The sequence below is a fragment of the Phaethon lepturus genome, unplaced genomic scaffold (assembly GCF_000687285.1).
Source record: "Phaethon lepturus isolate BGI_N335 unplaced genomic scaffold, ASM68728v1 scaffold7007, whole genome shotgun sequence".
Classification (NCBI taxonomy): Eukaryota; Metazoa; Chordata; class Aves; order Phaethontiformes; family Phaethontidae; genus Phaethon; species Phaethon lepturus.
The window spans coordinates 125-24456 of NW_010551103.1; the positions used below are offsets into that span (position 1 = coordinate 125).

At 38.7% G+C, this 24332-nt stretch overlaps 1 protein-coding gene across 1 annotated transcript in view; it reads left to right on the forward strand.

The window, feature by feature from the left end:
* Positions 1-3179: 3179 nt before the first annotated feature.
* Positions 3180-24332, forward strand: part of CACUL1 (CDK2-associated, cullin domain 1) — a gene marked incomplete at its 5' end in the record, with an annotated part of 29720 nt that continues 8567 nt past the window's right edge. Inside the window, 3 exons of the mRNA XM_010290771.1 lie at positions 3180-3275; positions 10566-10668; positions 23785-23874. Coding sequence (XP_010289073.1) covers positions 3180-3275; positions 10566-10668; positions 23785-23874 — 289 coding nt within the window. The remainder of the gene's footprint in view (positions 3276-10565; positions 10669-23784; positions 23875-24332) is intronic.

Genomic DNA, 24332 nt, shown 5'->3' on the forward strand with positions numbered 1-24332 from the left:
CCGACAAGGGTGTTGAAACCCTGGCCCAGGTTGCCCAGAGAGGTGGTGGATGCCCCATCCCTGGAAACATTCCAGGTCAGGTTGGCCGGGGCTCTGAGCAACCTGCTGTAGTTGAAGATGTTCCTGCTCATTGCATGGGGATTGGACAAGATGGTCCCTTCCAACCCAAACTATTCTGTGATCTCACTCTGATAAAGCAGTTAACACGATGATTTTTGCATTCCAAAGACTAAGACGAAGGCCTGATGTTTCCCTGATACTAGTGAGTGCTTCCCCTGAAGCTGTCAGGACTTTTCTTAGCTTTTTCGTCTTTATCTAAAGCAGGTGTTTTCCACTTGGTTGCAAGGTGGTGGTGGTCAACAGGTACCCTTCCATTAAGGGACTCTTGACGTTTCTTTCAGGAGACAGCCGGGTGTGCAGTTGTTGTTCCCTCTTAAAACATCTCTCTTAATGCGGCATAGGCCTTGTGACATGAGCTAGCAGAATTTTCATCTTTAAGTGGAGGAAAAAGATACCAATCCTTAATATCCCCTGTAAAAAGGGTGGCAGACTGGCTGTATACCATTGCCTAGACTCTGTTCATGGGATTAAATCACATACTGTCCAGACAACTTCTGTCTCTGGTGTCTTTGTGTTGTGGGGTTTTTTTGGTTTGTTTTGTTTTTTTTTCTTTCTAAAGAAAAGGTGCAAACTATCAGTGAGAAGAGTGGTGCCCTGTGTCAGGCTACGGTCTCCTTTTGTCTGATGTGTTCTTTGAAGTAGAATTTTCGTTTTACTTTAATCTTAGAAGCTGTATACAAATTCTTTACAAATCAGAGAGTATAGCTATATTTAAAGTTGAGGTTAAAAAGGAGTGAAGCAGGAATACGTACTGCTTAGAAATGCAGATTTCATTGCATGTTATTTGCAACAAATAATGTATGTAACTATATATGAAAGGGAGTCCTTGGAGTTCATGGCTGCTTTTATATACTGTTGGCATTTTAAACTAAAATTTGTTCGGCTACCCCTGGAAAACGGCATCTGCAATAACATTAAAAACTTACGATCGTAAATAAGGAATAACCATATACAACCTTTGGCCACAGCATTGGAATAACACTCTTTATTCTTTTGCCAGTTTTGCTTTCCTTTCTGAAATGTCTGCTCTGTATTGCTGTATGCTGTGAATACTACCCACAGGAGAGAGGCAAAAGAAGCTAGTTTAAAGGGGAAAAAAACCCTTTTATAAATTCAGAATACCTAAGAGCAAAAAGTCAACATAAATTCTAACTGTTCTCTTAGGGCCCCTGGTGAATATCCATACACAGGCTGAAAAATCTGCCTCATAAAGATAAGTGCTTTAAATTCTGATAAGGTGGTCAGGGTGCAGCTGGCCTTGAGCGTTTCTCACACCACAGATGCTTTAGAAAAATCTTTGAGCTTGTTTTCTTGCAAGGTCCCAGTCACTGCTGTGTTCCCCGTCCTTTTCTGGCTTGGCACTGTCAGAGAGGAAAATGGTGCAAGGTAAAAGAAGTTTTGCTTCTCATTACAGAATCACTAAGGTTGGAAAGGACCTTCAAGATCATCAAGTCCAACCATTAATCCAGTGCCACCATGTCCCCTAACCATGTCCTGAAGCGCCACATCCACACATTTTTTGAACACTTCCAGAGATGGTGACTCCAATGCTTGACCACTCTCGTCCGTAAAGAAATTTTCCCTAATATCCAATCTAAACCTCCCCTGGCACAACTTGAGGCCACTTCCTCTCGTCCTATCACTAGTTACTTGGGAGAAGAGGCCAACACCCTCGTCGCCACAACCCCCTTTCAGGTAGTTGTAGAGAGCGATAAGGTCTCCTCTCAGCCTCCTCTTCTCCAGACTAAACAACCCCAGTTCCCTCAGCCGCTCCCCATAAGACTTGTGCTCCAGACCCCTCACCAGCTTCGTTGCCCTTCTCTGGACACGCTCCAGCACCTCAGCATCCTTCTTGTAGTGAGGGACCCAAAGCTGAACACAGTAAGCAACATTAGCAAGCAACCCTTTGTCCTTGGGTGTGTATAGGTGTGGGTGTGTATATGAACAGTAGAAACTCAGGCAGCTACCCATCCCCTTCTCTGAAAAGACCATAGTAAGGAAAGCAGGAGGGGCTGGGCTGGAGGCAGAGCACTGTATGTGGGTGGGTTGGGATGGAGAGGGGGATAGTGCAGGAACATGTTACTTCAGCTCCACTTCCATTGCTGGGTGTGTAAGTGCACTCCTAAATGCTTTAACACAGCTCCCCTGCATCCCTCCAAATAAATATTTATAAAAGAAACAGTGGTTAGTGCTTCCCATTTTTCTGGTTCCCTTCTCAATTTAACTTAGCTTGTTGCAGAACAGATCTTTTCAGGTTCCTTATTTCCTTGTTTGGGAAAGATGGTATCATATGCAGAAAATAGCAGTGCTGTCACTGTGGGCTTTTCAAGGCCTATCACAAAGTAGGCACATTCAGGTTTTGTGTAGCTAAGTTTTGCTTAGGGCTACAGGTTAATGCTGTCTGTTGGAGCACTGCAGTAGATTTTCGTGGACCTTATCTGGAGTGCAGGATGCCAGATGTGGAGCTCTATCTGAAAACATTGCTTCATAGTCCCTCCAACTCAACACCCTGAATGCTTCCCTTGCCTTAGGTGACCCAGCAAAAAACTTAAAAATGTTTCCTGTGAGGGATGGTGCTCCCTGGAGCTGGAGGGTGTGCCACTTGCCAGCTCAGATGCAAAGCAGCAGCTTAATGCCACCCTGCTGTCTTGGAATAAAAGCCTTCAGGGGGCTTGGAGCACACACTGCAGTACTCGTTGGAATTTGGTTATGGATTCTAGGCGTGACAGATAGTTCTTTCAGAATGAAGGTCTGGTCTTTACTAAGTGTTTTTATTTGCATATGCTTAATGCTAGTTTGTTACAGGCATACTGTATTACTTATTGAATGGACCTCTTGCTGGGTCATATAATCCTAGGCAAAAACCAGTTACTGAAGAAAACTGTTTTTGCTGGAGGGAGTTAGAGCAGAAACTCTGGAATGATGTGTGGCTTGCTTTGTGTGGACTTAGTGTATAAAATACTTTGTAGTTTTTTGAGTTTGCTATGAAAGCATAGCCCATGCTGTTCCAGATCTTTCTCTTGTTCAAATTACAACCTGACTTTTACGGTTTCTTGCAGGCCAGCCCTCCAGATCTCTATATTGAAAGATTTAACGTAGCTCTTGGACAGTATATGGGAGCATTGCAGAGCATTGTGCCTCTTTTCATATATATGGTAAGTTTTAGAAAATTCTTTTCAAATAAAGTATGTCCATACACAAGATGCTGACTGAAAGTGAAAAGAATAAAATGCAGCTATAATGATTTTTAACTTGTAGAGCTTACAATTCATGTCTGGTTTTGCTACCTGCATAACAGTACTGATAAAGTTGTGTGGGGAAAAGAAGGGGAAGCCGTGCTTTTAAATATAGAGCTTTGTAATTGGTTTCTGCCCTAATATTTCTTTGCTGGTAGTGGGGGAAATGGTTTTTATTTTGATTGTAAAAAAACTTTCCCAAATAGTTAGGGCATTATTTGAATCTTTTTGAGCAGAGATAGTTCATTAGCTTGTTATATGTTGGCTTAGTAGTTTGAGCAGGCTACAAAGATCACAGAATCACTAAGGTTGGAAAGGACCTTCAAGATCATCAAGTCCAACCATTAATCCAGGGCCACCGTGTCCCCTAAACCATGTCCTGAAGCGCCACATCCACACGTTTTTTGAACACTCCAGAGATGGTGACTCCACCACCTCCCTGGGCAGCCTGTTCCAATGCCTGACCACCCTCTCGGTAAAGACATTTTTCCTAATATCCAATCTAAACCTCCCCTGGCGCAACTTGAGGCCACTTCCTCTCATCCTACCACTAATTAGTTGGGAGAAGAGACCAACACCCTCATCGCCACAACCCTCTTTCAGGCAGTTGTAGAGAGCGATGAGGTCTCCCCTCAGCCTCCTCTTCTCCAGACTAAACAACCCCAGTTCCCTCAGCCGCTCCTCATAAGACTTGTGCTCCAGACCCCTCACCAGCTTCGCTGCCCTTCTCTGGACATGCTCCAGCACCTCAGCATCCTCCTTGTAGTGAGGGGCCCAAAACTGAACACAGGATTCAAGGTGCGGCCTCACCAGTGCCGAGTACAGGGGCACGATCACTTCCCTACTCCTGCTGGCCACACTAGTGCTGATACAGGCCAGGACGCTGTTGGCCTTCTTGGCCACCTGAGCACACTGCTGGCTCATATTCAAGATGATTGTTTCCTGCTTTTAAATTGCACAGATTCAGATAAGACAGAAAGAAATGTCTCTTGGAAATGTCTGTCAGTTGATTAAAGCAATTTAGAGCGCTGACTGGGTGAAGACAAGCTTAGGTTCATAACATCATCAGACATACTTGCAGAGGTTCAGAAACCATTGGCTCTGTCGTGCTGATTTGTAATTTATGAAGTCTTTTATACCTCTGAAGAAGTTTATAATTTGCACTGTTTTTGTCAAAATGCTGTGACTTTTATTGGGTTTTTTTATGGTAATTAATAACTTAAGCTTGAAATTTGCCCTTCTTCCAGAAACTGTCCTTGCATTGGCATCACCTAGAAGTAAAAACTAAAGGAAATATTTGTTGTGAAAGAAACTTTTTTTTAAAAAACAAAAAAAAATTTAAACTGATTTAAATTAAATAAACCTCAAACTCTTTAAAATTATCCTCATTGGTAGCTTCCCAGAGTTTGGGAAGCAGTATCTTTTAGAACGGTCTACTCTGTTTCGGGGAATGCACCTGAAATCATGTAATTTGCTATAGTCTTTCAGCGTAGTGTCACTGTATAGATTTGTTACATAAAAAGAGGGATTTGCCTTTCTTGAACTGAGTGTCTTCTAATATACTCTTTAGCTAGTTAATACAGAATGAAGTCCATTGCTACAGCTTCACTTGTAAGCTAAGGGATCTGTTACTGGTCATGATTTTTATTTTTTTCCTGGTTCCTGTCATGAAGTGCTGGGGAAAAACTAGGAAGATAATTTTTTCCCTATTGCATTCAGGTATTTTTAGATGCTAGCCATTTTTCCACCTGTGTGTGCTTGACTTGTTTATTTCAGACAAGTGATTAAGCATTCTCATAATTTAATATCCATTTACAAATGGAGATAAGCTGTTCAGGTCTGTTCTTTTATTGAGTGCTCAGATCTGTCACTGAGGTTCTTCCATCACAGAGGTCAAAATCTGTCCTTAACAGTTAAGACTGCAGTACCTAACATCTAAAACATGTTCATGACAGGGCTGTAAACAGACAGCTTTTATCATTATATATAATCAGACAAGGTATAATTGCTGAACATATTTCCATATCTATCTTTGTATACAGTTGTGATGTGGTGTTTGTATCTTCAAATGAAGAATGTATCCCATTGTTTTTTTAGAGTTTGAGTCTAACTGGTATCTGAACGTAGCAAAAATGGTTAATGAGTAATAAACAGACCTGTAAAATTAATAGTTAGAAATTTTTTTTATAATTTGAGAAGAGTGAAAGTACTTTTATTATTTTAAAGAAGAAGCTTCTTTAAAGCGTGACTAGTGATTTGTTCAGGCATAAAGCTCTGTTCCTGCAAACACTTCCTCATTTAAGTGGCTTAATTCAAGTTTGGCCTGAGAATTAGTGACTTATGTGCTAGTTCCTCTTTCTGCCAAACGTAATGCTGATTTGGGTCAGCTATATAGCTAGTTTTGAAGGCTAATGTCAAATTACGTCTCATACCTTTTCTCTGAAATAACTTATTTATTAGTATTGTGCATGATGTGGAAAATATCTAGAGAGGTCAGGATGAAAAATGTTTTCCACATTTTTTTCTGTTTGTACTTGGAAGTATTTTTATGTACAGCCATTCCTGTAATTTTACATTGAAGCATCTAATCAAGTTTTCTCTCATACAGCAGCAGCAGTTTCCTTTATTTAGAGAGGAGAATACAATTAAAAAGCAATTGCAAGAGGTGAAAGCCTAATTACAGTATAAATTAGAGTTTTGCAGTTACTTAAATAGATCCTTTTGATGTGTTTTCAAGTGAAGAGGACTAAATTGTTGAACTCTGTCTTTTTATCAGAGATGGCAGAGCTTTCCTTTTTTGGTAGTGATGTGATTGCTTTAATCAGGAGTTTCCAAAGCTGTTGAGTTGCACTGATAAACTTTATTCTGAAAGGTAATTATATTGCTGCTCAGGAAAACCTGAAGGTTTTTTGTACAACATGTGTTTGTCCCTTGGAGGCCAAAAAAGGTACAGTATTTTGCTTTAAGCTTAGTCCTGTGTGTTTTGATATCGACAGCAGTACTTTTCCTCTTCCTGATACGCGCCAAACCATATTCTTGTTGTGTGACTGGTGGGAATACAGGAAAGGTGTTTTCTTACCTGCTTGTATATGGTGACCAAGGTGTGTTTCAAATCTTATCTCAAGTGATAGTTGCGAGGGCTGACTTTGCAATCGAGGGAGTTTTTTGTTTTTCCTTCTTTTGCTAGGAGCACTAGTGGTTTTCTTTTTCACATGGTGATGGATTTTTTTCAGTCTTATGCTGCTACAGTGGACTTTTCAAGAAAGCATGGAGGCCTAAGGCACTTTTGTGTCTCCAAAATTCTGTGGGTGTAAGCCCCCTCAAAAATTCTGGGATGTAACCGCAGATAAAGCAAATTAAATTGGAAGTCAGCTTAGCACACAGTGCTTTGTTCCGAAGAATAATTCCTAGTGAATAACTGTTTGCTTTGTAAATGTAAGTGAGGTTATTCTGTATGCTTACAGGTTGTACATATCACAGTATGCTGCGCACATGAATAAAAAAAAGTCGTATTTCCACTTCAAGAAAAATTAAAATCAGCGTTTAGATGATACACTTTTTTATAACAGGTTCTCAGTTGTGAGTTATACTTAAGATAACAGATTTTCAGCTACATCTCTGTGGCATTGAAATGAGCCTAACATTTGTGAGCACTGTGGTTTTAGGTTAGTTAAGAATTTTTATCATCACCTCTAAGATACTACTTTACTGGAAGTATAGCACTTCATTGCTTATCAGCTAGAGGGCATTTTGTGTGTGGCTGTATAGACAAATATATGTGAATATATATATGTGGATGAAATGATAAGCACTATTATATACTGTTTTTTCTCCTTCAAGTATGTATTGATTTCCTCTTAATATTAACAGTTATGTCTTTTAATGTTTGCCAGATTGCTTTATGATTTTTTTTTTTGTTGTAGAATAAATGCTTAGATCATATCTGACTTTCTTGATTAATTGATATCTACTTACCTTTTACCTGTCAGTTAGACCTTTAGGTGATTTGACACACTTCAAGAAATACTGGTACAGCCTAGGTAGTGCCATCTTATACAGAAAATCTTCCTGTTTTTCCATTAACAAGAACGGGGAAGGTGATGACTATTCTGTTATCTCCTTTCAGCACTGTGGATTGGAAGTGAAGTACTTAAATTAGATGATTTTTCATTGTCTCTTTAAATTCTTGCACGTGTAACATCTTTTTGGAAAGGTTGAATGGATGGAGAGCAAATGGATGGAGAACTGGCTGATGGATTGAGAACTGTCTAAGCAACAGAGCTCAAAGGGTTGTGGGCAGTGGCACAGATTCCAGTTGGAAGCTTGTAGCTAGTGGTGTTCCCCAGAGATCAGTACTGGGTCCGGTTTTGTTCAACATCTTCATCAACAACCTAGATGAGGGGTTAGAATGTACCCTCAGCAAGTTTGCTGATGATACAAAGCTGGGAGGAGTGACTGATACACCAGGAGGCTGTGCTGCCACTCAACGGGACCAGGACAGACTAGAGAGTTAGGTAGAGGAGAACCTCATGAAATTTAACAAGGACAAGTGTAGAGTTCTGCACCTGGGGCGGGGAACAACCCCATGCACCAGTACAGATTAGGGATTGACCTGCTGGAAAGCAGCTCAGCGGAGCAGGACCTTGGAGTCCTGGTAGACAATAAGTTATCCATGGGACAGCGATGTGCTCTGGTGGCCAAGAGGGCCAATGGTATCCTGGGGTGCATTAAGAAGAGTGTGACCAGCAGGTCGAGAGAGGTTATCCCCCCTGCCCCGCTCTATTCTGCGCTGGTGAGGCCTCATCTGGAGTATTGTGTCCAGTTCTGGGCTCCCCAGTTCAAGAGAGACAGGTAACTTCTGGAGAGAGTCCAACGGAGGGCTACAAGGATGATTAAGGGACTAGAATATCTCTCATATGAGGAAAGGCTGAGAGACCTGGGGCTATTTAGTCTGGAGAAGAGAAGGCTGAGAGGGGACCTTATCAGTGTCTATAAATACCTGAGGGGTGGCTGTCAGGAGGATGGAGCCAGTCTCTTTTCAGTAGTGCCCAGTGACAGGACGAGGGGCAATGGGCATGAACTGCAGCACAGGAAGTTCCACCTCAACATGAGGAAAAACTTCTTTACTGTGAGGGTGATGGAGCACTGGAACAGGCTGCCCAGAGAGGTTGTGGAGTCTCCTTCTCTGGAGACCTTCAACACCCGACTGGACGTGTTCCTGTGCAACCTGCCCTAGGTGATCCTGCCTGGGCAGGGGGGTAGGACCAGATGATCTTCAGAGGTCCCTTCCAACCCCTACCATTCTGTGATTCTGTGAAATGTGAAGAGTATTTTACAGTTGTTCTATGTACGAGTACTGTGTTGTAACTCTTCTGCTTAAAACTGCTGGAGGTTTTTGTTGCTTTTCCAGTTATGATAATTAAGGTATAGGCTTTCCAACCCTTGAACAAAAGAAAGCATCACGGTTTGCACATTTTCTTGCCAGCTGCTTTTAATGGAAGAAGGTCTTGAGTCTGGGAAAGGAGCAAAGTAAGTTATTTCCCTAACTGGGTGCATCTCATCTGTGAACTTATAAGAGTCAGTGGTTTGACATTGTCAGGTTTGATTTGGGTCAGTTTGATTCAGGTCAATAGACTCGGGCTGAGATGCTCTGGATACTCCTGTGTGTTGCACCAGTGGGTACGTGGTAGTATGTAAGCTCAAGGTGGAAATGGTTTATGAAGTTAGGTCTGGTGAAAGAAGTATAATGTGTAGCTTAGCACTTCCCAGAAGATGTGTATCTTCAGTTGCTGTGAATTTCTGTTGCAATGGCAATTCACCATTGACCAAAAATAGGTTAGTCTGTTTCTCACAAGACAGGTTATTCTGTCTGCAGAGCCTTTCCCTCAGTCTGTTCAAACAACAGGCCCAGGTGATGGGGAAACAATGTTAGTACATTTTTTTAAAAAATCCTTTTGAAGGTTGTTGTCTGTCACTGCAACAAACCTACATCTTCCATAGGGGCATGTATTCAGCCTTTGGTTGCCTTTGTTCTAACAGGTGCAGTTTTCATTAAAGGTAAATAACTGCTGCTCAATGCTTGCCTGGAAAATTTAGGTGGTTTCTGCGTGGACAGTTTATTGTGGTATGTGTATCGTTTTGGTAATGGCCAGGAGAATGGGTTTCACAGAAAAAGTAGGGTGCTCTAATAGTGTTCTGAGGGTTTGTTCCAGTTACGTTAAATGCTTTAGCAAATAGGAGAACAACTTCATTTAAAGTGTGGAAAAACCTTTCTCTTTAAGATACCTCTTCCTGTAGTAAATCTATCAGATAAGTGTTCCAGTACATTATTTTTGGTTAAGTTGATTTTCTATTACAGTATCTGTTTAAGTCTTTTACACAAATTGTCCAGATGAACTCAGTTGTTCTAATTCCACATTAGTGTTGCAATGAGGAGCTTTATCTTGAAACAATTATTTTTTCCAGCATTTAAAACCCACCTGTGAATAACATACAGACAAGAAATCTTACTATTTATTGCAGGAACTGAGGAATAACACCAAATAGTATATTAGGTATAGAGGCCCTTAAGGAACTTATGAACAGAATTTCCTTTGAGACTTGAAGAGATGAATTTATTATTAATGCTGAATGGGTCAAGATAACATAATCCTAAAAATTTTAATGTAGTTCAGTTTCGTATAGATTTGTATATATCACTTATTTCCACAGCTGAATAATTCTGAGTAGCTATCCTCGGAGATTATCGATAAGCCACAGAAGCGGATAGCTGTACTGATGATTTATTATTGTAACATACCTATTTTAAGACATGGGTAAAAATATTTTGTTTTGTTATAAACATGATGTCCAGCCCTATTTTGGTGTTAGAGTGTTTATAGAGTTCTAAAATGAAGTGTTTTTTCTGCAAACTCTCCAGTCTGGATTGATATGAAGATATATCTGTAGATATAGAAAAAAAAATATTCACGCCTGTGTGTAAGTAGGTTTGTTACCAATAGTACCACATGCATTCTTGATTTTGAATACATGTGTTTTGTTGTACAGGAATGTTCTATGAAGTATAAATGCAGTCACCAAGGAAGCACTTTACAGGTCAAATATGCTACAGCTTTAAAATGTTGAACTATTTTTATTCAGGGAAAAAGTAAGTTTACTTTGTTTGCTATTATGAAAAACAAACTTGAAAACTTCTGTCTTATTTTCCAGAATAAATTTTACATAGAAACCAAGCTTAACAGAGACTTAAAAGATGACCTTATAAAGCTGTTTACGGAACATGTTGCAGAAAAGCACATTTACAACCTAATGCGTAAGTAAACCTATTGAATTTTTCTTACAATGGGAGTCTGGAAAACCACAGTGCTTTCAGATATTGTAGAAATCCACAGCAAATAGGGAGAAAACGGCAAATGATCAGTGAACTTAAATACAAATTCCTTTTTAAGGCATCCACATTAAGAAATGTGGCACACATCAACTTATTTTTTCAAAAATGTGATTTTTCATGAATCTGTGGTTTTCTTGAGTATCTGGGGGAACCAATATATATTTTTTCCCTTATGATTTGTGATTACGACATGACAAATGTTTTATTGTCCTGTTGCTTATGCTGTTACTCTCTAATTTCGTTATAAAAATATTGACAGGTATAATTAAGAATGTGGTGTGGTCAAAGCATTGTGATACTGCTGGGGTTATTGTCATGATGTACTTGAGTAATGCCTGCTGGTTAGTGAACTGCATAATGCTGACAACAGTTTCTCTGTTAAGCTAATGGGTTAATGCAAATAGAACATGCTTCAAGTGATACACTTCCCGTTAAGTGCTCCTGTGTGCAACTCCTGTGGTGAACCGCTGAGTTTGCCTGCAACCTGCCACCATCAGTGTGTGTTTGTATAAGCATAGAGACCTTGGTACTGGCCTGGTTAGCTTTTGAGAGGGCAATTAGCAAAGGTAGAGGTAATCAGGCCTGGAGTTCAAATTGGAAAAGTTTGCATAGTGGTGAGCAGTTGACGATCGTGCCTGGAGAATCGCAATTGCAGGTGCTTTGTGCAACTGGGTAGTTCTGTGCACCGTGTTGAGTTCAGTATATAGGCTGGTGCACTCCTTACTGTAACGCAGCCCTATTGCAGTGTCTCTGTTTTTGTCTAGCTGCTCCCCTTATCTTTTCTCTGAAGCAATTGCTATCTGTATGGTAAATGAAGACCAAACGATGGTCTATTAGAGTTGAGTATCTTTCTTCTTTTGTCTTTACCTGGGTAGCAGTGCCCTTCTTTCTGCCAGCCTTTTGCTGAAGAGAGGAGTTTCGCTGTTTTTGAGGGTTGCTGTGAGTTGGCATCCTGGGAGAAGGGTGGGTTAAGAAGGTGACTACTCCTGAGGTGAGGGAGTTTGGTACCCTAGAATGATGGGCGATCATCAGCTCTGATGCCATCTTGTTCTTGCCATTTTGAAAAGCCTCCCTAAGAAGAGCTTTTAGCCATGTAACAGATCAGATCACCTTGGAAATAGCGGGGCTATGAGGAATGCCCATGGACCTGATGTTTTATTTTGGGTAAACAAAGGTGTTTAATAGTATCACGAAATTTGATAAGATGATTGCTGCAACAGGATTGTGGAAGATTCATCTGATATTCCCTTAAAATTAAATAGACTTAATTTTAAGTGTATGCATTTTCCAGGCAGTGAAAACATTAATGTGGGGTTTTTTCAATGACAAAGCAAAGATAAGACCGGTCAAATCTTTAGAACATAAGTAATGTCAGATATGTGTTTCTATGTAATTTGTTTTTTGTGGATGATAATATGAGAATCAAATAGATATTGCAGATGAACTATTGAAAGGAAAAGACCTGTGGGTTGTGTGTGTCTGAAATCTGTAATACTTCCCAACTCTGTTAGTTGCAAAAGTAAAATTAAAAGGAAACACTGAAAAATAAAAATAAGCTGTTATCGACTGTGGTTCTGTATATGGGATCTATTGTTTAATGACCAACTTCCTTGGATTTCCTTTTAGTCAATTTATTAAAACTAAGTTATTTAATTTTTATCTTACTTCTAAGTAAGATATTATATACTGATATGCATAAACTAACTGTGATCAGACTTGGTTAAATCTTGGATAATAGTATCTTTAAATTGAGTTAAAGTATGCCTAAATAACATTCTAAACTTGCTAACAGATTCCTGGGGAATAATGGAAGACGTATAATAGCACATGATGCAGTACTGTAGCGGTGCTGAAAAAGTTCTGGTGTTGTATTATTTTCTGCCATTCTCAGCTGTTCTTTCTAGCTTGCTGACATTCAGACCATAATAGCTAAGAATATTACCTTCATTTTTGGAAGTGTAGGGGCCCTATGAAAATAGAATATAAGTCAGTGTTTGTTAATTACTTTACTTCCCGATGTCGTTGTCAGTGTGTGGTACTGTTTCCTGACGTTTGATATAGATTCAGTTCAACAGAAATGTGTTTTTGTATTATGAGGGGGGAAAAAAAGGGTTTTGAGTAGGTATGCTTAGGAAATCAAAGTCAATGAAGTTGTGGTCTGTGTAGAGAAATGCAATCCTGGGGCTGTTTTTGAAAGGGATGCTGCAGCTGCCACTTCAGTGAGAAGGAGCATGCCTTCCCTCTATTTAAAAAAAAAAAAAAACAAACCAAAACAAAATCAGTTTAGTCAGTTTGTGGTCTAGACTTAGAGGACAAGAATAACATCTGCTCTGGCTCCTGAAATTTGTTGCTATTTTCATACAAAGAGGTTTTTGTTTGTAGTATCTTGTCATTCTATCAGAGCCTGGAAGCTGGCATTTCTATTTGAAGCTGTGTTCAGGAAGGACTGTAAGTACACTTCAGGTTCATTTCATTATAAGAAAAAGTTCCTGCTTCACTTGAAAAGATGGGGAAAAAAAGTCAGAAAAGTAGTGCAGCACAAATCTCTTCCTTAGTGTTTGGTCTTGCTCAACTCCTACTGGTTGAGTCGGCCTTAGTCCCTGTGCTGTGTGGTTGAAAGCAGGAAGATGCAAAATGAACTCCTGGTACAGTAGTCTCTGTGGTGGGAGCACTTATCTGAGCCTTTAGTTGCAGAAAATAGAGTGATTTTAAGGTGTGAATTCATTATTTACCGCAGAAATATCACCTAAGTGAACTTTACTTAGACAAATTTTGCCTGCACAAACACTGGTTTGGTTCCTTTCTTTTTTTTTTTTTTGATAGAGGAAATATTTAAAAAGAAAAAGCTGTACTGTCCAGAGCACTTCTGAGCAGTTAAATACATAAAAAATTGTATAATACACAGATACATGAACACGGTTGTGTTTGTGAAACACTCTTACACTAACACATATTTATGAAGTCAATGCTCTTCAAACTAAAGTAGGTACATTTGAACTAAGTGAATATAACCTGATTATTTTTCTTACAAAGCCAAACTATACAACTGGCTTTTGCTGATAAGACTGCTGTATTAAATGGCTTGGGAGAAGTTGCAGTGTGCAGAACTACTTAACTGAATGTAATAAGCAAAGATATAGCATCTTAATTACAAGAAGCTTCAGAAATGCAGGAGGAAGATGCAGATCATATCCCCTTGTTAATAGGGAGGGGCTGGTGGAGAATGTTGTCTTTGTTCCTGCTAGAGTCCTGCATGAGATGACTTGCAAGCAGTAAGATTCAGAAATTTATGTTTTTTCTCCTTATGCAGCCACTGTCTCTTCTGGTAGGTTATATAATCTCAGTGCCCTGGAAACATCCTGCCTGTTTATTCTTGTGTCTAGAAGAATGGCAATTATTGCAAACTGTCTTTAGTGGTGAAAATGAGTAACAGCTCCTGAAACTCTCTACTTTTAGTACTTGCAGTAGGTAAAATTCAATGGCAGAGAGTATTTGCAAGTAACTGCTATTCTTCTCTTTTTTGATGTTGGCAGCTTAGTTTGCTTTTAAATTTTAAATTTAAATTAAATTAAAAAAGCTTGCTTTTAAATCTAATGAGAGAAAAGCTATTAACATTGTACTGTTGTTTCTGCTTGGTGGATAGATCACATGGTTTCAAATTCCAGCTGTTCTCTTTTCAGAAACTAAAGAAAGGAAGGTGAGCGCTAGGCTGGAGTCCTGCTCTGCAAGGGTTGATGAGGTTCTCAACACCTCGATACTGAGGAAAAAAGTAACAATAACTTAAACTGGTCATAAAGGTGAAAGTAGTTTTAGAAGGCAATCTGAAAAAAAGAATTCTCCTTATTCTTGGGTTACAACAGTGTTTGTGGTGAAAGTAGGCTATGTCAGATTGGTTATGACACTTACAAATGCGTAGTAGCCTTAGCATATCACTGTAGTACTTAGAACATTTTGATCTCTCTGTGTGTGTGAGCTGTTTCTTTCCTTCCATGTTAGTTTTTTTGAGTTCAGGAAGTGGTTTCTACTCTTGGAGGAGCAATGTAGTGGTAGGTATCACTCAGTACAAGCTGGTTCTTTCCAAAGAAGCATCTGCCTGTGCTTCTTTCTGGACAGTAGTTACTCAACTAGGAAGTCAAGTGACCTCTGTCATAGGGAAAACTGCTTTCTTCAACACTTCTGATTTTTTTCCTATTGACTGGTCTAAACAGTGGATGCTTGCGTGTTCCCATTTTTGATCCACTGTCAGGAATAAATCATAGAAACAGGTCCTTTTTCTCCAGAGGAAAGGAAAACTCTTGGACCATGGCAAAAATGCTATAGAATAAATAGGGCCCAGGACTTCATGGCTCTTAAAATTGTTATCCAAGGTGATATGGCTTGTGAATGAGGGAATTCCCTGAATTTACTGATTCAGAACTAGAGCGTGGGCTTGAAAACATGGGAAACTTAGGCAAAATTTTTACTGAGAATTAAAGCATTAGATCTCAACTTCTGGCTTAGTTTTTTGCTCATGGTAGATACCAGGATAATTACAGAATTAGCTACTGAAACCTGAGGATACAGAGCAGTTATCTCCATGTAGATTCTAATAGCATGTAGGCAGTTGTTGAATGTAGCTGTCCATGTCAGTGCTTGTGCAAGTTCAGAACTAAAAACCAGTGTAAAAATGTAGCATGTGTATTCACCAGAAGTATCAGCTTTTCTCGTGGTTTTCCAAGAAAAAATTCTTTGTAAAAAGTCTGGAGGAGGAACCACAGCCTATTTCATTATTTGCAATTTCTAATTAGTTACTGGGAAAAACTTTTCTGTGAAGGTTCTTGCATATGATGGCTTTGTTTCTTCCCAGTTATATCACCTGCATTCAACTGAGGTGAAGACATCTTGCTGCTCCATTTTCTTAGTTTTTAGTTTTTTGCTGGAGGTATATTATAGTTCAATAGAAGGGCTGCTTATGTTGGAAAAGGTTTTCCTTTATAAGATGGCAGGACAGCTATATCCACTGCGTTGGTGCTTTCTGAAAAGTACCAGAAAAGTTAACTCAAAAGTTGGAGCAGGTTGCTAACAGCTTGCTGACAATGAAGTTGTGCAACTGTCCTTTCTGGTTGCACCAGGTACAAATTTAATAGAAAATTACAGGGAATGAATCAAGTTATAACTGTTAGAGGTAGCAGGGAGCACATCTCTCTTGCAGAGATTTGCTTGCTATTTGTGCAGTGGGTAGGCAGGAGAGGGTGTGTTGCTCCGTGGGTGCCCAGACCTACGTACTTAGCAGATTTATTTTGCTGTGTTGATCTCCAGAAGCCTGTTGATGTCAGTGAGGCAAGCGATCCTCTTCTCTTTGGCTGTGTACTGCTATGACATAATGCCTTTTGTTAATAAAGTCCATATTTAGCTTTTGTATATGACTACCCCAATCACACATAGGACTATGATTGATGCCAGGTTCATAGCCTGACTATACAACAGAGAACACGGGGTTTATTTTGATGTATTGGTGTTCTGTTTTAATTCACTCTCCATGCCTCACCCTTTGGCAGAGATAGACAAGAAAAAGATGGATTGGATTGACTTTTTCCCTCTCTAGTTGGCTTTTCTTTTCCCCCGCTTCATTTCGACATCTGTCTCAAATGATCTGCATATGAGAAGCAAGCTGTCGTTGCCCTGACCCACAAACTGCAGGGAAAATTCCCTGAAAAGGGGGGAAAACACTCTTGCTATTTTTCAGCTTCTTACAGAAAGCATTGCCTCCCCCTCCTTTTGTATGCAGCCCCTTTTGGATTTACATTCAAGAAGTTGTTTTTCTTTGTGCTTCTCATTTCCATGTCAGATCTAATGCTTATGTTTCATAAGGTTATAGCAGTTAGTTTCATAAATGAACTTGTTCTTGAATGGCTGTACTGAGTTGGATCAAAAGTCAGTGTAGCCCAGTGTCCTGGTCTTGTCAGAAATGCATGGAGCATCATTATAGGTGTGGTGCAGCAGAAGTCTGATGACCATGGTTTTGTATCTTGAAAGATGTGTGCCCTGTAGGAAGAGCTGAAGGTTTCTTTGCACCGTTTAGGCTAGGCTACATTAATAAGTGGTGTGGTGTAAAGGGAGCAGAGGTGCAGAGTATGAGACACCTACACGTTGATGTTGAGGACTCAGTGTTCACCTTTACACGTGTTTTGGAGAATTTTATTCATGCTTGCTAACGTCTGGTCCTGTGGACAGAATGCCAGTTAGTAGCTCGAGCACATCTGGTTTAATCTTGGCCGAAAAGGAATTAAGTTAATGTGCTCCAAGGCAGTTCTGTCATATGAACCAAGGAGCAGTAAGTGGGGATGATAAATGAATTTGCTTCAAAAGCACATTTCTAATCTGAACTAAAGCATTAATATAGAATCTGCCTGTAAGCATTTGAAATCACTGTTCTTTATTCTTTGAGATGCAGTGACTACTGTGATGGCAGAAACAGCATGTTGTTAAAAGAATGTCCCATTTGATTGCTGAGGGTCTTTCCTTCTGTAATATATTGCATGTTGCTCAGCCCCTAGACACTGTTTTACTTTTGCTTACTTTTTTTCTTAGTGTGCAGAATCAGAGAAGCAAACCTGCACAAACCTTACTCTGCCACCTAATTAAAGCTATGTTTCTTGCTTTTTAAGTTTAAGAATGATACTGAAAAATAAAGGCAGAATTACTTTACTGTGAAGTGACTTGGTGCTATGTGTCTGGATAGGTAAAATTAAATGAGAAGATTCCTTCCTATGGGCTTTAAAAATGAAGCAAGGTAGCAGAGCACTAGGAAAAAGTACGGATTCATTCCGGTGTATTTGTACCAGGCTAAAGTTGGGTGACTTGTTAGAATTCCTCTACAACAAAAAAAACTAATTTACTTTTTCCCCCAACTGTAAAGCTGTTGAAATACCAGCTTTTGACAGCAAATGTTTTGGGGGGCAAGAGGGTTCTATAGCATAAAGTGTCCTTTCTGAGATGTAGGGAAGGGATGCATTTATTATCAAGTTCTTTGTTAAAAGTAATTTTTAAAGATTTTTGTGCATCTACAACATTGTGAATCTCTTCAGTGTTTAATTTCTGGCTTACTCTACATAGGCAGATAGTTTAATCCCATTACCTCCACTTCAAACTCCCATTCTAACCTTAAAACAACGCTTTTCTTCCTTTCCTTCCTTCCTGTTTTCATTCAATACTGGTAGACAGAGATAAGTCATAGCAAAAATCAACTGCAGTATGTTCCATTGCCTCTCCAGGGTGTGGGGAGCGTGCTGGGGCTCTGCTATTGCAGGATAATCAGCCAATCCTCCTTCTTCAAAACACTGAATTGGCACATTGATGTCAGTCTGTTCTTAGACCTCAGCAGGTACCCTTACCCTCTCAAGGGCTGTATAGGATAGATTTGTTGCTATTAACCTTTCTTATACCCTCAGTGCTCTGCAGACCTGATGGAATAATGAAAAATAACACGCTCACCAGTTTAAGGATGGTATCACTAATATTGAAGTGGTAGCTGTGATTTGACAGAGCTTAGCAATTGTATTGTAACCATACTGGAAACAGTACTGCTACCGAGTATTATAGAATACGCTCATATTCTTCAAATAACTACACACAAATTTTGTCACTGAACTAAACTTTTCATCAAAGAACTAAGTTATTTTAAAAAGCTGCATCAACATTTCTTTTTTTTTTTCCTGTTTCATGTTGATTAAGTTGTAGCACCTCAAAGTAAGGGCATTTTTTTAATTGGAAAACATAGTCTCAAATAATGACCATGTTTAATTTGGCTTCTTTGTAAAGAAATAGGAATAATGTTCCAATTTCAATAAGGCTTCATAAAATTTTAAACATGAAAATATTATCTTATTTTGCAGTTATAGAAATCCAACAGTCTATATTTCTATTGTTATAGCTTTGTTTTTCATATTTATTCTTGTTACAACACTGAATATTTTCCATGTGATTAAGACTTGGAATTTTTATTTTCTAGCATTTTTATTAGATACTTAATAAAGGTTTTGGGCTATGTAATTAGTATTTCAAAAGTAATCTGTGGTTTCATTAAATGCCTAGTGAAAATGCTTAGTAATAAATACGACTTTTAATGTTTTTTTTTTCTAACCTACATTTTAATTCATCAGAAACTTCTGCAGACTTTAACTTACCAAGAGTTTATTTTTAGTTCCATTTAAAAGAAAATAAAAATGCAGAATCGCAAGGAGTTTGATGTAACTGCAAATGTGATGGTTAAGCCAGAGGGAAGGTTGGTTTTCATGCAAAAGGCTTTTGAAGTTCTAGTTCGATAGTTAACATGTACAAATTATACCTGGGTTAAAGTAATGAAAAGGTAATATATAATCAAACTTCATCAGTCAATTTAATAATAAAATAGGCAGCAGGTAAAAAATCCCCAGCAACCCCAGAACCCCAAAGAATAACAACAGCAAAACAAAAAACAACCAACCTCCCAAAAAACCTCAACCCAAAAACCTACAGCCAGATCTTGGACGGCAGCCGTAGCGGTTCCCTTCCTATTAATTGCAGGTGGCGTGTGGGGTTCAGTCAAGTGCTTTGCATGGACTGGATTGGGGAGTAAAGATTGGGATACAGGACCCATATTCAAGGTGAATCTGATGTTGTCACAGTGAAGTTAGAAGGATATGTGTGGTCAGATGGGCCTGATACAGTTTAGCTGAGTGCAAGGTAGTTTATTATGCTATAGATTTGCCTGCATGTGATCCGATGATATTTCCTAAAGGGCAGAACTGCCAGCTGAGCCTGTGCTGGTGAGGTTTGTTTAGGCTGTGCACTGGTGATGGCTCCATCCATCCCTGTTTTTCTCACAGTTGTGTAAGGGCTCAAGTTCTGTGGAAATATCAAAGCTGTTACTCTGCAAAATTAAGTACCAAAGAGCGTGGTTTGTACAACGGGATAAAGATCTCCGGAACACATCTGTTTTACTTTGTGGCTTCGTTAAGCGATTGGTTCTGCTTCTGTTGAAGACTGGAGAGCAGCAGGTGACTAATGCTTTAGTTGTGGAAGCTGTTGGAGATGCTTTTAATGGGAATACACTTTGTAATTTTTTTAAGTGCATTGTTGAATAATTACAACTTTGAATACATCTGCCCAAGCCATGCTTATGTATGATTTGTTAAAATCACTTACTTTGAAGTTCTATTAGATTACTGTAAAGGGAGGAAAAAAAATGTTGAGCGCTAACATGCAGAAATTTCACTGTCGTGCCAGAAAAATTACATCTTTGTGAAGCAAAATAAATCTATTTTGAAAGGAATGTTGAAGGATGGAAAAAGATTTTTAGAATAGCTAACTTAGTTTTTGCAAGTGAATCTTGAGTTATGAACAAGTGAGTTTGAACTTTTAAAATATCATCTGCTACTCCTAGAGTTACCAGGGTCCTGGATCTTGCCGCAAGTACCCCGCTGTAATTAAGAATTAGCTTAAACCTTCATTGAGGGACAAGCTGCTTCAATGTTACTGTGCAATAACGAAGTAACTCAGTAACTGCGGAGTACCTGAAGTGCTGCAGGTTCATACCTTACTTACACCACTACAGTTTGTCCACTGTTCCTCAAAAAAATCCTGAGGCCGTTCGGAGTGCTGTGTCTTACCTCAGTTCAACAATTTTTCAAAGCATCTTGTATCTTTCTGCAGCGAAAGCATTTCTTCATGGGAACCCACACTTTTCTTCTTTGATTTTTGCCACAAGTTATTTTCAAGACTATTTGCAGGTTAATGAATTTCTTTGCCTATTGGTTACTTAGTCTGTAAAATGCAATATTAGTTCGTAAACACTGTGGAGGTGGTCAGATAGTATCATAGTGTCATTACCACTGTCATTCATCTGAGGTTTAGTTTTATGCTGCCTCACCCTGCTCTAATTTTGTAAATGCCGCAGATGGAACTTCAGGGAGTAGGTAGGAGTCTGTGCAACTTCTGTGCTTTAGAGTCTCATTAATTATTCTAATAAAGCAAGAGTCAAAGCCTCAATATTTCGAGGTCTTTTGTAAGATTGTAAAATAACAACAAAGGTAACTTCAGTGTGTCTGGCACAGCTGTTTCTATTCCTTGAGTTTAAGTGACACAAGAAGTAATAATAGGATTGAATATTTATGTAGGTTTCATTGCAAAACTGGAGATGAATTTGTGTGAAGAAGTTTTACATCTTTTCGTTATTTACATCTTTGTCAATAAGCCTGCATTGAGATTTTTCAGATCTGTCCAAAGAGAGGGGTCTTGTTCATTCTTATGGAAAGCATGCTGAAATACATATCTTACAGCAGTGCTATTCATTCTTCAGGTATTGATTTCTAGCTTTTGGAGAAGGTGGAGGCTGGATTAATTTCTACTGTATGGTTTAATGAATAATATATTCTTCTGGTTTTCTTTATTGAGAAACAGGAAATATATGCCATTACTTAGTTATATTGTTGAATATAATACCATCATGCTTGTGTTTACTTACTGTAAATCAACAGCAAGTGATTTAGATTTGTATTGTAGCATGTGGTGTAAGCAGCTGCAGAAACAAAGATAAGAAATGTTAATTTCTGAAGCTGCAATGAAGTGATGAAGAAAATATTTCTGTAGGATTGACCTCCAGGTGAATTCTTCCACTGATTTTCGTCATGAAATACCTTTCTAATACCAGGTGCTGTGGTCAGTAACCTGGAACAGAAACAAGTGGCTGCTCATTTTACTTGCATTATATTGCAAATACATCTGTTCACTTTACCTCAAAGGATCACAGCTGAGATGAGCTTCATAGGGGAATATTACCTTAAAAAAGGGAAAATAATATTGCATGTTTATAATGGTGAGCTATACTCAAGATGTTGACAGACCTCTTAAACTATTGCTTGTACAAACAATTCTGTTGGTCAGCACCTTGAAAATGTTAAGGGACCACTTGTGGGAGTGCTGTGGGGGTTTCATTAGCTGGAAAGGAAGGAAGAAGTGGGCCATCGTGCACCCCTAGCATGTCTCCAGTACCACTGGCTGAGAGGAATGAGGTGGGCTACCAGTCTGGTGTGCTCATCACCTCTTGTCTTTGATCCATATATACCATAAAATAAATTTTTTCTTTGTCTCTGCCATCTACTTGTTATATGTTATTAAAAAAAAAATTAAAAATTGGAAGATGACAGTACATACGACTCTGCTCAGGGTATCGGCACCGTATTTCAGATTTCATGCATAGGTGGAATAGTGTGACCTGCAATTTTCCACTTACTCAGAGATATCCAAGTAGCCAGATGCACTCTAGATAGTTGTATAGTTGTAGGCAGCTTCCGTTAATGCTTGGGTTTGTCCCCAAAGCAACTCTGAATAGCTTCTTTCTCTTCCACAGTATGCCCTGTACGTATACGATTATATAAAGTAGCTTCTGAAATATTTTTGAATTGCTTTTGTTAGTTCCAACTTGGATACTACTGGAAAACATAGTTTTCAGTTTATCAGGGATAAATCAAGAAGTTCTGCTAATTGAATAAACTTCCTAACATCTATTGAAATGTTAAGTGACTTTTATCTCTGGACTTTGTCGTCTTTAAGTCAGTATTAGTTTTTAGGCTTACTCTGTTTTAAATAATTTGTTTTACATAGCTTTGGAACATAATTTGGTGTCTGCATGTGAAGAACAAATGTGGAATTCTCTGGACACTTTACAAATCTATTGGTGAAGCTTATGCTGAAGTAGCTACAGTCTAATGAAATATATATATGTATATATACACACACATTGTATGGATTGTGCATTACTGCCTTCATACCGTCCTTATAAAGCATTATCCCTTTTAATGTTAGGATTTGCAGCTTTCCAGGCTGCCAAGAGGCTGTTTGAAAAATCTTTAGGAAGGCAGCTGTAAATACGTCGTTACAAAACAAATCACAGGCTCTCACTCCCTCAAGGCTTCAGCTGAAAGGAGCAAGTGCTTTTAAGATGGTTCTATGTAAAAGAAATCAATCTATAACAGTTAAATATAACCACTTTGATTACTTGGAGGTTAGAAAAAAAACCTCTCTTTTTTTAATGTCCCTTTTACATGAGCCCCTTAAACAGTTTCAAAAAGAGAAGAACATGCTATCTAAGATTTTTCTTTTTATGGTAAATGCTGTAGTGGCAGATGCTGAAGACAGAACTGGAGAAGCTTTGAGGTTTAAAAACCAAGGTCTCTACAATGTAAGCACAAGAGCTACACCCTTTAGGTAGAATTGTAAGAGTGATTTCTTCTCTACATAGTGGGTACAGAAAGGTGTGTATACAGCTCAACTCCTTTGTAGAGGCTTAAAAACTGAAAGGCAGCAGTTGGTGTAAATCTTATTGATATATTTTTTGTTTTCTTCTGTAATTCAGATGGATGTACAAACCTCACGTAAATACAAGGCAGGCTAAAGGCCTGGCTATTGAAATACAAGTAGTAAATCTGCTATTGCTGGGTTTTTGCAAAAGAGGAAGATGCAATTATTGCAATGTTTACTACAGAAGAGACCAAAAATGAAGTAAATGTTCATTCGTGTTTAAAAGAACAAACAACTTTTCTTACTTGATTTTTACACTACGTGTATTTCCTTCATAGGCTTTCAATGCAGCCTTAGTTTTATGGACAAGTTACTAAACCCTGTAAAGTGAGGATTTGTGGATCTCCAGGTGTTTAGCACACTCAGTATGAGAGTGCTTCTAAAAATAAATTGTTTACTTCAGTTCTGCATCTGAATTCTTAGAGCCATCACTTGCTTGGTTTTTCCTCAGAACTCCTGCTCCTGTCTGAAAATGGATAAAAAATAACTTATTTCACATTTTCATAATACATAATTTGAACAGAATACTTCCATTTAAAGGTGATGTTTTATTACTCTTGAGAGTTAAGAAATTGTCAATTAGATACCTGGCTGTTTCCTTTGTGAGGACATCAGGACAAAAAAAGCACAGCTATTGTATTTCTTTGATACAAGAATGCATGTGTAAGAACCTGTATTTCTTGATTAGAAGAATGGCTAATTCTTTTGATTTTATTTCAGCTTTACTTTTGGAAGCTCAGTCAACACCGTTTCAAATAACTCCTTCAACCATGGCAAATATTGTGAAAGGCCTGTATACACTACGACCAGGTAAAAAAGAAAAATGTTTCTAGGAGTCTCTTGTAATGTGGTTGTCATATATTTTCCTAAATATGTATGTGGTTGCTATCTATCTGATGCACATTTGACAAACAAATGTGCGTTGTGTTCTGTCCGTCCTAATGCTTTTTTAGTTTTACTATGCAAAGGCCCTGGTTCATCTTGTTGCCCATCTCTGTGACCTGTACAAGGTACCATGTGAATACCAAACTCACTTTTAAAAAAACAACCCAACCTTCTACTCTTGAGACAAAGGCAAGACACTTTTCTTCTGCTCTGTAGAAATAAAGAAGGCTGTTTAATGAATCAATCATGGCAGAAGTTTAGAAGTACTGAAATGGTCAGATTTATGTTATGAGTTGCACTTCAAACGGCCAGCTCTTTGACATGAGATGAATGACAGTTTCTTCTGTGAAGCCATTAGGTTGGTATCATGGGCCTAATCAGAT